The sequence below is a fragment of the Ptychodera flava genome (assembly GCF_041260155.1).
Source record: "Ptychodera flava strain L36383 chromosome 3 unlocalized genomic scaffold, AS_Pfla_20210202 Scaffold_25__1_contigs__length_14229661_pilon, whole genome shotgun sequence".
Lineage (NCBI taxonomy): Eukaryota > Metazoa > Hemichordata > Enteropneusta > Ptychoderidae > Ptychodera > Ptychodera flava.
In genome coordinates, this window is record NW_027248279.1 from 13023546 (window position 1) to 13037191 (window position 13646).

The window sequence follows — 13646 nt, forward strand, 5'->3', positions numbered from 1 at the left end:
AGTGAACACAATATGATTGTTTAATCTCTGTAACAATCTCATGGACCCTTGCAAATGCTGAACTAAATGTAAATCCATAACGACTCAAATTCTCTTCAAAATCTTTCCTTGGGAAATTCAAAAATAATGAAATAGCTAATATTTATGAAATATTTATATACAAGAAGGCTGGTGGTAGTTTACCGCACAGCAGGATGGATATCCAGTGAACCTTATTCATTATTAAAGTAATGATAACAGACTACAGAGAAAGTGAAACTGTTAAATGCAAACCATCAGGATTGTTATCAAATAATTTATTCAAATTCTTTCCCCGACGTCGGGCAATCTTTTGAAACTGAGAAGGGTCAACTCGTAAACTTTCAGAAAATGCTATTTACACACTTTTCTTTGTCTTTCATCAACGTAACGCACGCAATAAATTATCACACGAATGAATATATGGCGTCCTTAAAGCTTGTACCACTGAGAGCGATGCGATCGCTTGTGTGAATGACGACTTCATGGTCCCTCTAATGTTATGTCTGTCTCTCTACGTTTAAGCTTATGCGTTGAATACTTTAATACGCAACTTTACCCAAGGATTAGCCCCTCGTTTTTCAATTTACGTGAGTTCATTTAAAGGTTGATGGGATTCGTGGAAAACCAATGCTTACCTGTAAGTTGATGTTTTGTGGGATTTTATTTAGTCAACATAACACGAAATGGATCACATGACATAGCACTGCGCATGTGTAGATTCACACTTAAAGGTGAAATGAACACGTCAACAAGAAAACACACTATGATGGTTGGATAGGGAGGGCATATGATCCATTTCGTGTTATGATGACTGCATGGAATCCTTGTAAAACTTCAACAGGCAAGTCTCGTTGAATTGGGGGATTCTATTACATCGTCACACTCAATGAACCACATGAACTGATATATTGCAAAGCAAAAGATATGTGAATGTTTGAATGATGCAAGATGGTATGTGTATTGTCAAAATTACACAGAACGAAAATAATTGCCAGCACAACAGACATATGAGAGTATCATACTCTATTACTCTCAACAACAAAGATTTTGTTAAGTCTAAACTTCCATTACATTGTTGGCAAAGTCAACAGCATCGTCAACTATTGGTTTGTCATCATTTTTTAAATGTTGATGATGATACCAGAATATATTCAATATGCACAAATTTCTTTTTGGCCAAAAATATGACAACTGTGGTAACATTGAGACTTTCAAACTTAGCCTGTCGATTCAACATCTGATGCAGTCAAGACTTCATGAATCCATCGACTTATTGAAACCTTTCTTTGAGGCACCCTTGAAATAAGAAAACTAATTGTCATTGTATGCTGCCCTCCACGGTCAGAGGAAGTGTATTACTTCAATGAGGGAAAGGCAGATTTCAACAACCTTTTAAGAACAATTCATACCGATCTCCAGGATAATGTAAATCTACAGCATTTCCGGGTGATTTCCTGTATTGTACACACCAGCTTTACTTATAGTGAAGTTGTTGTTGTCTTGAGTTTCTGCATGTTGACGCAAACCGCACAGATGAGCGATATGAACAATGATATCGATACATCTACTTTGCCTATCTTTCTCGATCTCAGTATCTGCTTTGGATGCTTCTGAACAGAATGGTGTCTTTTAAAAGATCTATACCGACTAACAACCGTTGAAATGACAAACAGGAAAAAAGAGCTGATCAATTTTGAAGCCGAAATGCAACACTTGATCGTTGGTATTTCGCATCTCCTAGACTAATAAAGAATTATTATTGGCAAAACTCAAACTTCCAGCAACCAACATTTATATGACTGTGTACTTCTAACTTTTATTTTATTCAATGATAATCAATAATTTCCAGTTGAATTAAAATAACGGTATCAACTTTATACTTTGAGGCTTGCGAACAAGAAGCAGTACGGGGTCTAGCTTTAAAAATACAGACTTTCACAGAATGTTACGCACACCGACAATTATTTATTTCATCAATCTGTTAACAGCCATCTTTGCCAGTTGTCTGCGTCGATTTTTCCATTGATTCCTACAGGGAAATTATCAAAAAAAAAAGACGTACTTAGGAACATAATCATCTTTTTTGCAATTTGGTTCACTACAAAACATGGTATGCCACACATACGATATTCCTTCGGACTATTTCTTTCTATTTAGTCGAATGAGTCATGTTTCTGTCATAACATAACATTGAACCTTAACTTGTTGTTTTTAATCAACGTTTTCATAACTAGTGTAAATGATCACTAGTACGCATGCGTCAACAGAGGACGATACGAAATTTTTCATTCACCACACACATCGTCGCCGTCTTGTGAGTGAATCATCAAACTTCACGGGTCAAGCTTCAATAGTTCTTGTTTTTAAATCAAGATTTGCAATCGCTTCACTAAGAAAGATGTCTTTAAAGTTTGGAAACAATTAAAATGCACCAATATTTCAGCTTTGGATAATGTCAGAAATATATAATACCACTCAACAGCAGCAAGCAGTCGTCATGACTTGTGTCAATGCCACCAGCCTAGCTGACGCAAAGTACACTCTCTAGACGAGCTTATTGACCGCCTTCCCCTTCAATACGCGTAACAAGTGACACAACACCAACAGCAACTCAGAGCGTTCAAACAAATATTATAAAATTTGAATCTTGTGTATGTTGGTCGCCGATGTCACAGGAAACAATGTCATGGAAATTCATGAACCCGGAAGATCGGATTTACAAAGGTTTGCAGTATTCCATGTGGCGGTCTGTCAGCTCACCACGATGTGTGTTATGCTTACATTATCGATGTTATTGCAGTTTGGTGGGTAAATATTATGTGTTAATGTATTTCAGAACGGGACTTTTGCTGTGTATGATTTTTTTACCTTTTCTTGAAGTAAATTGTACTTTATGGCTGTACTGCTTCCTGTTTATTTGAACATGTGCTACTTTGCGGTGCGTGCAAGACATGACTATGTTAGACTTACATGTGCAATAACGATCTGTACTGTCTAAATCCCCACAGTACCCGTTTAATCTGTCTTGATACGGTGCTAAAATTTACTCTGATTTGTTGGTTGTTAACTTTAAGTTTTCTTTTACACTGACAAGCTGCAATTTCTTGACCTGCATGTATTCGGTCGTGGTCAACGTTTGACCGATCTGAATACTGGTTTTTGAGGATCACTTCCTATCAGAAAATTTTCTTCGACTAGACATCCGCTTCACCGAGCTATTAAATATTTATGTATTTATTTGTCACTGTATATAAATACGGTTTAGTAGAACATTAGATGGTCTATTGATCATATGCACCAATTTACTAAAATGAGATTAGACAAGAGTCACGTCAATTACCGCCAACTACGTACTCAACACACACACATATCGATCGGCTGATATCTATCTTTATTTTATTTTGTGGAAGTACCATACAAACAACGTTTAGGGTTGGCTGTAGAAGGTGACGCTATTGACATAGCAGGATATATAATTGCGATATTATCTGTACGAGTAATTACCATGTATTAAGTAAATCTATACAATGCAATGCAAACGAAGAAACTGCTGTGAGTATACCTTGCATTACTTATTTTCACATTTTACATAATTTCGATATTCTTATAGTTGCTCTTCACTCGTACGCCCAGACGACAGTTGTTGGACCGACTGACACAGAGTATGTGAAACCAGGAAACTGCATCATTCAACTGCTCTGTTACATTGGATACAAGTTCTGGCACTCACACCATACAGTGGGGAAGAAAGAAAGACAGTGATAACAGTTAGACAAACATTGCTCAGTGTTTCAGTTCTGATGGAAGCTCTACATTTATTGGAGGCTGTGAAACAGTAAAATCTACTGAAAGTAGTGGGCAAGCCGATGATTTCTTCAAACTTACTGTAGACTCAGCAACATTCGATGAAGATGCACACTATGATTGCTGGTCTTTTCTCTATGGTGGTCCAACAGCTCATCATTCAAAACTAATCCTGCTATGTGAGTTTGATTTATTTAAGAAGTACTATTTGAAGAAGCGCGAGCAACTGCGTAAATAAAAACACATGATACGTGTTAACATATACAGTCGATATATTGGTAGTGGCCGAAATGAAATCACTGAATTTAAATTTTCATATAGCGTATTGCTTGACTTCGTTAGTTCTATCCACACATCGCTCCTTTAAAAATAAAGAAACTGGAATAATTTTAGACAGACCAATGACCGAAAATGCCATTCAGACCACCTGCCTTTAAGTTGTACTTACACATATTGTGATTTTTGAACAAATAACTTTCAAACAAAATTAGCTTCACTGATAGTAAAATGCTTACTGTACAAACGTACAAAATCTGAAAACGTTTGTAGATTTTCATTTCTTCCTGATATGATCTATCGTTCTGAAACATTGATATATTAAAGTGTTCGTAAAGATCTATGTCGTGTAGATATCAACTGAAGGGCATAGATTTCGGAAGTTCATTATTTTCGATGTTCAAATAGCCTTTGTTCTCATATAGCTTAGGTAATTCGAATGTTTTAGGCTATAAAACAACTTTCTTTGCGTTTTATCATTTCTTCTGAGCTGATCGTAGCGCTAGATTACATGGAAGAAATATCTAAACTCAGTTTTGAACTCAGTATTTGTATAGCGAAGAAACATTTCTTTATATCACCATGCACTGATTTCAGACCAAATGACCAGTGTCACCATCAATGAATCTGACGATCAAAAAGCCGTGGTAGCTGGTACTCCCTTTGTTACTACATGCAAAGCAACATCCGGGAACCCTCCAGCTGATCTACTGTGGACAATGGGGGACCATGACATCACACGTTTTAGTGAAAACTCCACTGCACCAAATACGCAAGATCCTAGACTCTCAGATACAACAAGTAGTCTTCAATGCTTCTGATGACCAGCAGTATCTCAAGTGTCAATCGTTTAAACGTGAAAGCTTTACACCAAGAAGTTCGCAGATTTTGATAAGCAACGTAAGTTGACGTTTGTTTTTTGAAGAGATCTCATATTTGAAACATTCTGCGTGCCGTGAATAACTCATAAGCATCTTCACTCATATCCAAAACATATCATAAACAAGTTTTAAAATGATCTCATGGCATCAAATGACAGATTCTAAATTCCCAAATCTTTTGTTGTGTTCGATCCGTTTTAAGGTCTATGGATTTTCTAAAGTTTTGCTCTGTGTATCAACAAGTGTTTACTTCTCACCTTTCTTGAATGTTTCGAAATTGTGAAAGGTTTACGTCGTATTTTTAGCGTTCTAAATTATTGCATATTGATCGGATTTCATATAAGGATGTTAATGACTTTATCACGCATGCAGGTTCAAATAACACCAGGAAATTATATTGAAATCTTATCGATAGGATTTCGAGCAATCACAAACAAAGGAAGCATAAGCATAAATTTATGTACTGATGCACGTCCTGTATAAGTATACACAAAAGCATGTCTTGCTGTTCCTTCATATATAAGTGCCAAGTCGAAATTTCAGATGCTCCTGTAATCAACCTCATTGGTGATGAAATAACCTTTTTAGAAATTGATGTGTGCAATGGTGCAATCTGAAAGGTGTTTCATTTTATTTTGCACAAGAAATTAGGAAGCCCACTTCTTCCTCTCAACATTTTGAGCAACACCCTTGAAGTTTACAATATTGGAGAGGTTCGGCTACACGTTTTACGTGAACTTGAACGTGTGGAATCCACGTTGGCGTGGGCGTACACGTTCACCTGCGAAAATCCGTTGGCTACGCATTACGTCGCGCGTTCGTTTGGCACGCGCAATTGAGAAATGATTCGGCTCGGCTTGGGTCCGCGTAGTCTGTTTCCGCATCACAGGGATAGCTCAATGGTTACCCGGCATGCCGCGAACCGACGAAGAAATTGCACATAAAAAATAACGAAAATACATGAATATCTTTGAGGATGTCACTATCATATACCCAACTAAAATGTGCATGAATGATTCACAGTTTATATGTTTTTATATCTAAAGATGAGAACAATTTACACGTTTACAAATTACGTAGGAATGGGCAAGAGAGGGGGGTTACTTAATTCATCATGGTTCAGATGGTTGAAGGGCGGAGTTTCGATGAAATTCCTCCACCCCGGACCGTAAATAATGACGGCTCCCTAAGTTTTCCAAATTGGACTGAAATAGACATTATTTGACATGTTTAATGTAGAACCGTCGACGCGGTGACCGTTCCAGTTAACATTTATTTATGGGCAAGGGCGAGAAGAAAGCCACAAATTAACGGACGAGGCTTGCCGAGCCCGTTATTTGGGCTTTCCTCGAGCAACCGCCTTGTAGCTGTCAATATCTTGAGTGACCCACCTCAGATTCGTCCGACCCCCCGGGACGTAAATAATAGCGGTTCACTGATACCATTTTTGCTAAGATTTAAGACGAGCATTTTAACATCACATCGACCAATAATAAGAGAAATGAATGAGAAAAGCAGTCATGGAATTTTAGGGAGATTGCCTTGTATAAGGAGACATGATTTCCAAAACTCGGTGAGACGTGTACTTTTATTCATGGTGTGTTGTTTATATCCCTTTTTGAAAGAGCTTGATCGAAAAAAGGCGATCGTGATTTCACAAACTCAACTATTATATGGCCTGCTATACCAGAAAAGGTAGAAACGAGACTGTGCTGTGTGTGGGTATACAGAATTTCATATGAAAATAGGACATCTAGTGACATATTTTAGCGAACAAAATAGAATTGAACCTTTTCCTACAGGCATGATATGGGAATTTTACACATTAAGTGTTCAATAATGAATACCCTTTTCTGTTGACAATTTCGTATCCGATAAAGTATGGCATTTGTAGTAACTTGACAGTTGTAGTTTTTACCTGGCCTGACTAAGATTGCAGAATGAAGTGGAAAAGCAATCATAGAAAGAGAGTCTGCAATTGTGTAAATCAAAGGGAATATCAGCAGTGCATAGCTCCGTGAATCCGGCCCGGGCAGTATTGATAGTGTGTTCTTATCAGCATGATGACATCATAACATGATAGACAATCGACAACAGTCTTTGATGAAACGTACACCACACCCTTTGCGCGGAGTTACAAAGGAAAGGTCATGAACCCGGAAAACAGACGGTGTTCGCTCAAGCTATATGTATAGGGAAGCCATGAGGACTGTAATCAACACGAGATGTCTGCCATAACACCATCTTTGGTCATTCTACTGGGCGGTGAGTGTTACTCATAAATGAATATTTTGGAAGGAGTACAGTTTGGCATTACTATTTGTATTGCGTTTTGGATTTAAGACCAGACTAGACACTATGGCGTGGCATTTCCAAAAAATATTTAATAGCAGTAACAAGTACTTCTTCATTTGTAAATCTTGATATAAAAGCATGACGCGTGTGACACTACTGTTTTTCGATGTCGGACGTCCCTTATTTAATTTAGCGCTTGTTACGCTTGTGTATCGCAAATGTTGCACTCTTACCATTTCAGTTTTGTACTGTCCTGCTGTTTTGTCATAAAACGTGTTCATGTGCCAAAATCGCCTTAAAGATCTCCGTGGCAAGCGTTTCAAGAGCTGACATATCGGAACTCAGGGCTTCTACACTTCTGATGTTAGGGGATACAATTAACGAACCAGATTCATTGCGCTGAATGGTATTCAGATCAGAATAAACGATAGTTAGACTTTAGAAATCGGAGCATGGGATGACTGTCATTTTGATTAAGAGAATAGAGATGACGATGTGACAATTTTCAACCTAGCGTCGCAAAGTGATGCAAGAATCTGAACGGAACTAGCCCATTTGATATCGTTCCATTTCAATACTAAGTTCGAGTGAAAGTTGCCAAACATATATTTATATTGTCAAGTTTTCAGATACCGTTTCTCTATTCTTTGTGTTTATCGTTTTACGGAAATATTCTTATTTTCAGGAGTTATGAGTTGTATTATTTATACCTTGAAATAAGGAGTAGCTGACATTGAAAATTTTGAATAATTCAAATTTGGCTGCAACATCGTTTTCTTCATAACAGCTTTTCCTTCACACGCATACGGACGCACCAACCTTGTTTGCGTTGGAAATTGAATATCGCTGACATTGTAAAATGCTCAAGACTCTAGTGTTTATGTCTGGTGTTCATGTTTCTGCCGCCGCTTGAAAAAAATTGCTATCTGTGGATTTCCAAGACATTCGTCTGGGCGACCAAGCCAGCACGTGTGGTGCCTCCACTGTAACAGAGCCCACGACATGAAGTCAGTAATCAGTTCATAGCTGTTAAATCAGTCAGATAATCATGGCGTCGCGACGACACTTTGTAGAGGTTCAACTGTTTTTCTGTAGTGTATAAGTTATTTATTGGCAATAGGATGTCTAATATTAACAACTGATATCCATTATCTAGGCCCAAGGGTCATACAAATGGTTAGAACAGCCACTTTGACCAACAAGGTACACGTTTCGGGAAAGGTGTCAAAAACATTGGGCTGATCTAACATTTGTGGAAAAGAAACATCGAGAACAGTAGAACTAACGGATGTGTTATAATCCTTAGCTTGCCCGGTTTTGTTTTGGGAAAAGTTGGAATGTTTAATTTATACGAGGAATGAGAAAAATATACATCTTCTGGAAGATACAACGTTGAGCTTAATACTCCGCGAGAGAGAGAGAGAGAGAGAGAGAGAGAGAGAGAGAGAGAGAGAGAGAGAGGAGAGAGAGAGAGAGAGAGAGAAGGGGGGTATAGTAATGTTTGCACAGTGGAAGAAATAAGATGCCGTTTATATATGTCGTGTCACGATCCGAAGAACATGGCATTAAAGTATTGTGGTGAAGGTAACTAATATTCGTATTTTGTTAATTCTAGTCACTTTTCTTATAGTCATCCATGACTTGTACGCCCAGACGACTGTAGTCGGACCATCAGATACAGTGTATGTAAACCCATTAGAGTCTGCATCATTCAACTGCTCTGTTACACAATGGCGTACTGGTAGCCTGCCTTCAATATACTTCGGAAGAAGCAGAAATGATGGATCCACCTGGACTAACATTTTACAGTGTTACAATGAGGGGACATGTAATTATGCAGCATCTGAATTTGAGACAGTGTACACCTATGAAACCAATGCACCAGATTACAACTTCTTCAAGCTCACAGTGACGTCAGCAACATTGGATGAAGATGCACACTATGACTGCTATTCATTTGAAGAGTCGAACCCAGCATCGCCTCCATCCCCTCATGGTAGACTTTATGTACTAAGTAGGTGTTAAAATAATGGAAGAGTGGGTAATAATTCTAAGTATATTACACTAATCATAATCAGGCGCAAATTAGGTTTTATAAAAATATTGTTCTTCAAAGAAGAATACTTGAATCCATGCAGTAGTTCAATCTTGAAAGAGTCGTATTTTTACTGTTCTTAAACTACTTTCCTACGCGGAGCATCTCCACCATATCTAAGATGTCTGACGCCTTTTCTAATTTCATGTTAGTATTTGACTATTTTCCTGAATTTGCACCCTGTACTTTTCAACCTCGTATCTGTTTTAGGTGACTCCGAAAAAATAAAAAAGTACTGGCATCGTCAAATCAAATATTACTTAATACTGATATTGATGCGACTGCCCTGTAAATACATGACCTATTGTCAATACAGACATATGCCTGACTTAGATAAATCGCTAACAAAAACAACTATCACAAAGAACATCATTATTTGGCGCATACAATTCTCAAATACAACTTCTTGAAAGCATATAAACTCAAGTTTTACAAATACTAATATCAATGAGAGCAGAGAGCCACAAAATCCACGATTATGCAATGATATTATCATGGTACTCATGTATCTACAAATCCGTCTAAATACATTTTCAAATCATGGTATTTTGGTTGTATTTTTTTGCTGATTGGGGCTCAAAATTGTTTGATATGTTTCTGATAATGAAAGACTCTAGTGCTGGAATATCTGTACACACTGCATCTCATGATCACCATTTGCTATCTCATCGACTCCTTATTAACGTCAGTCGTTACTTCTGTTATGGTTACCAAATCTTATAACAGTCTAAAACCTATTCATTTGTCGCGCGTAGAGTACTTATTAAGCAGCTATTCACACATCAACAGATCAGGTGACAGATGTCAGCATAACTGGTTACAATAATGGAGACACCAGGACAGTGGACGCTGGTACCGAAGTGATCACAACATGTACAGCAACTTCTGGAAACCCTCCAGCTGATATACTCTTGACAATAGGAGACAAAGACATTAAATATGTGATTGACAACACAACAACAGAAACTGGAAATGACACCAGAGTCTACGACACAGAAAGTCGTCTTCTGTATGCATTCAATGCTTCTGATGACCAGCAATATCTAAAGTGTCAATCATTTCAACATGACAGCCTGACACCGATAAGTGCACAGATTTTAATGGATGTTAAACGTAAGTTCCCTTTAGCTAATTCCGTAATGGTCTCAGTGTATTACATTGCGCAGAACTATTCATTAAATATGCACACATATTTTTGTGTTTGAGAACATTTGCTTGAGATTTGGCTATTATGTTGCGAAATCTACCAGAAGAGCATAAACAGAGGTCATTTCTCTACATAAGCGCTATCTCAAATGATCGAAAGATGATGTACAGAAATGATGCCATAGCATGTAGTGTCATATTAAACAGTACCGCTGCCGCTCATTAAATAAATAAATAAATAAAAAATAAAAAAATAAAAAAATACTTGTTGATAGAGAAGAAGGTAACACGTTGGTTGCTGAATGTCCGACAACTGCTAATCCTAGTGAGATCACATATTCCTGGGTGAGTGATGATGGACAGACTGGAGGTAATTCCAGGACATGGACATTGACAGATGAAGATGGTGATGATGAAGTCACTATCATGTGTACTTCTTTTTCAAATTGTTACTTGTATTCAATTGCTGTATTTCAGACGCCCCCTGTAATCCAGGCTATAGTTTTGGATAGCTGGGAAGGCAACACAGTAACTGTGGAATGTGATGCAAAAGCTAATCCTGATGACATCACATATTCCTGGGAAAGGTGATGATGGACAGTCTGGAGTAATTCCATGGTATTGACATTGACAGATGAAGATGGTGATGATGAAGTCACTGTGACGTGTAATGCAATTAACGTGAAGGGAGAAAGATCACTGACAGAAATCGTGAAAAAAACATGTGAGTACGATATAGGCCTACATTATTTGTTCGTTTTTTGCGGTGCCGAATAATATGTGTACAGTTTCACCAAGCAAACGTGAAAATTATCATAAAATTTTAATAGTGAAACAAACATTTAGACAAAAGGCAAGTTATCGTCGTAGAAATTAGAAAGCGTAAGTTATGCGTATGAAATCTTCTCAAACCTACATATAGTGTGATAATCGAATTTTTCTGTTTAATGAAATTGTTGAGTTTAAAGCGCCAAATTTTTCTTTCAATCAGTATTGGGATATATTCGCCGTATGTCAAAACTTTTTTCAAAGTCAAATTTGTCAAAAGTGTGAAGTGTAGGGGACATCAAAGTTTCTTTCTTAAGATTTTATCAGTCTACAGCAGGTCATTATGTAATTCATCTGATGGGAGCATACACTTTTGCTGTATTCAAGTGGTTTGTGTTTTCACTAAATTCTTGGAAGTGTGATTTTTATGATCGATATTTTCCAATTATTGGTATCATTATCTATCACATTGACGATTGATTAGAACCACCTGGATAAAACGTTAAAAGGCAAGGTTTTACGGAATTACTGAATAGGATAGAATTCGTTTTTCCCACACCATGCAATTTTATCCGGTTAATTGAAAACGTTCGAAAATGTTGGGTCGCATTCGAAGTACTCCTCTTTGATGTACCTTTCATGATAAAGTGCTGCATATAAAACTAAACCTGAACGTAACATAGCTTTTCGTATGGACACTTTTATTTATTTTTATTTCTCTTTAAATCGGACATCAATTGTCCATAGAAACACTATTACAGAAATGAAAGAATAAACTTAAAGACACTTGAAATAAAGCACCGGCGAGGGTGCTGACAGCCAACCTTATCTCACTAGAAAAGAGAATCAATCCAACACTTGCGTAATTCAGATGAGAAATTCAAGCACTGATTCACTTGCTGAATAATTACATTATCACATATAGATATTCGTACCATAAAGCCATACATTTGTTTTCTGAGTAAACTGTCAAAATTATACAGATCGTTTGAAACAAACATGGAACTTGCACTACTGAACTTTCTTTATCCCAGAAAAATACGGGCAGCATTATTATAAGCAACTCTCAGTTTCATCATAGCCCCAAGGGAATATCTAAACCAAAGGTGAGATCCGTACAATTGGTAACAATAGGCTTTAAAAATCATACATTTTACCCTCAAAGAACATAGCGAAAATTTCCTCAGAAGCATATTAGCTGAAACATAGAATGATCTCTTTTGACGATCAATATCTGCATCGTCTAAAAGTGAGACGTTAGAAGACAGCCCAGATACTTCTTAGTTTCTACAAATGCGATTTGTATACCATTTATAATGTAAACTTTAGGAAAATGTACAACTCTAGATTTGTTAGAGATGACACACAGGCATTCGGTTTTCTTTGTATTGAAAACAATGTCATGAGTGGTACCATAAGAACTACAAATATCTATCAATTTCTGCGTCCCTTTGACAGAAGGACATATCAAGCAAATGTCGTCGGCATACATTAAATGGTTTATAAACGTTCCACCGATATTACAGCCTACTTGAGATTTTACAAGCAAAGCACTCAAGTTATCATTATATACATTAAAAAGTTTTGGGGATAGGACACCGCCCTGTCTTACACCATTAGTAACAGTAAATCCAGATGAAATGCAATCACCCCAACGAATAATAATAGATTGCGTCCGATACCAAATGAGTAAAAATCTTACAATATAAATTGGAACCTTGCGAGAAATCAACTTCTTAAACAATGTCCAATGGTTCACGCGATCGAATGCTTTTGAAGCATCCAAAAAAGTAATTATGACGTTACTACCATTTTTTCTGTAATAATTGACAATTTCCTTTAAAACAAACAGGCACATGTCAGTAGAGTGACCCTTCTTAAACCAAACTGGTAGTGAGACGTGTCAAGATACAACTCCATACTGTTCAAAAGAACAAATTCTAGAATTTTTGAAGCAATAGTCGACAGTGCAATAGGACGATAGTTGTTCTTATTACTGATATCACCATTCTTATCTTTGATAATTGGCACAAGGACAGTTTCTGAGATTTTGTTTGGACAAACTCCATGAACTAACATTGCAGTAAAGCACATACTAAGCAGTACAAACACTTTGTCAGCGGCATAGATATAATGCTCTGCTGAAAGTAAATCTGAACCAGCTGATTTGTCCATCTGTAATTTTCTTATTGCACATCGAATGTCACTGGGTGAAACAATGAAGTCATTTACACCATTACAACTGTTTATCATGTCTTCAACAAACTTTTGATCATTATTGTTATGGACGTCATTAAACAAACCACTGTAATGTTGACGCCACATTTCAACAATATTAGCATAGCCATTGCAACCATTAA

At 37.1% G+C, this 13646-nt stretch overlaps 1 protein-coding gene across 1 annotated transcript in view; it reads left to right on the forward strand.

The window, feature by feature from the left end:
- Positions 1–7182: 7182 nt before the first annotated feature.
- Positions 7183–13646, forward strand: part of LOC139125442 (fibroblast growth factor receptor-like) — a 108223-nt gene continuing 101759 nt past the window's right edge. Inside the window, exons 1-2 of the mRNA XM_070691524.1 lie at positions 7183–7247; positions 8893–9291. Coding sequence (XP_070547625.1) covers positions 7208–7247; positions 8893–9291 — 439 coding nt within the window. The 5' untranslated portion in view covers positions 7183–7207. The remainder of the gene's footprint in view (positions 7248–8892; positions 9292–13646) is intronic.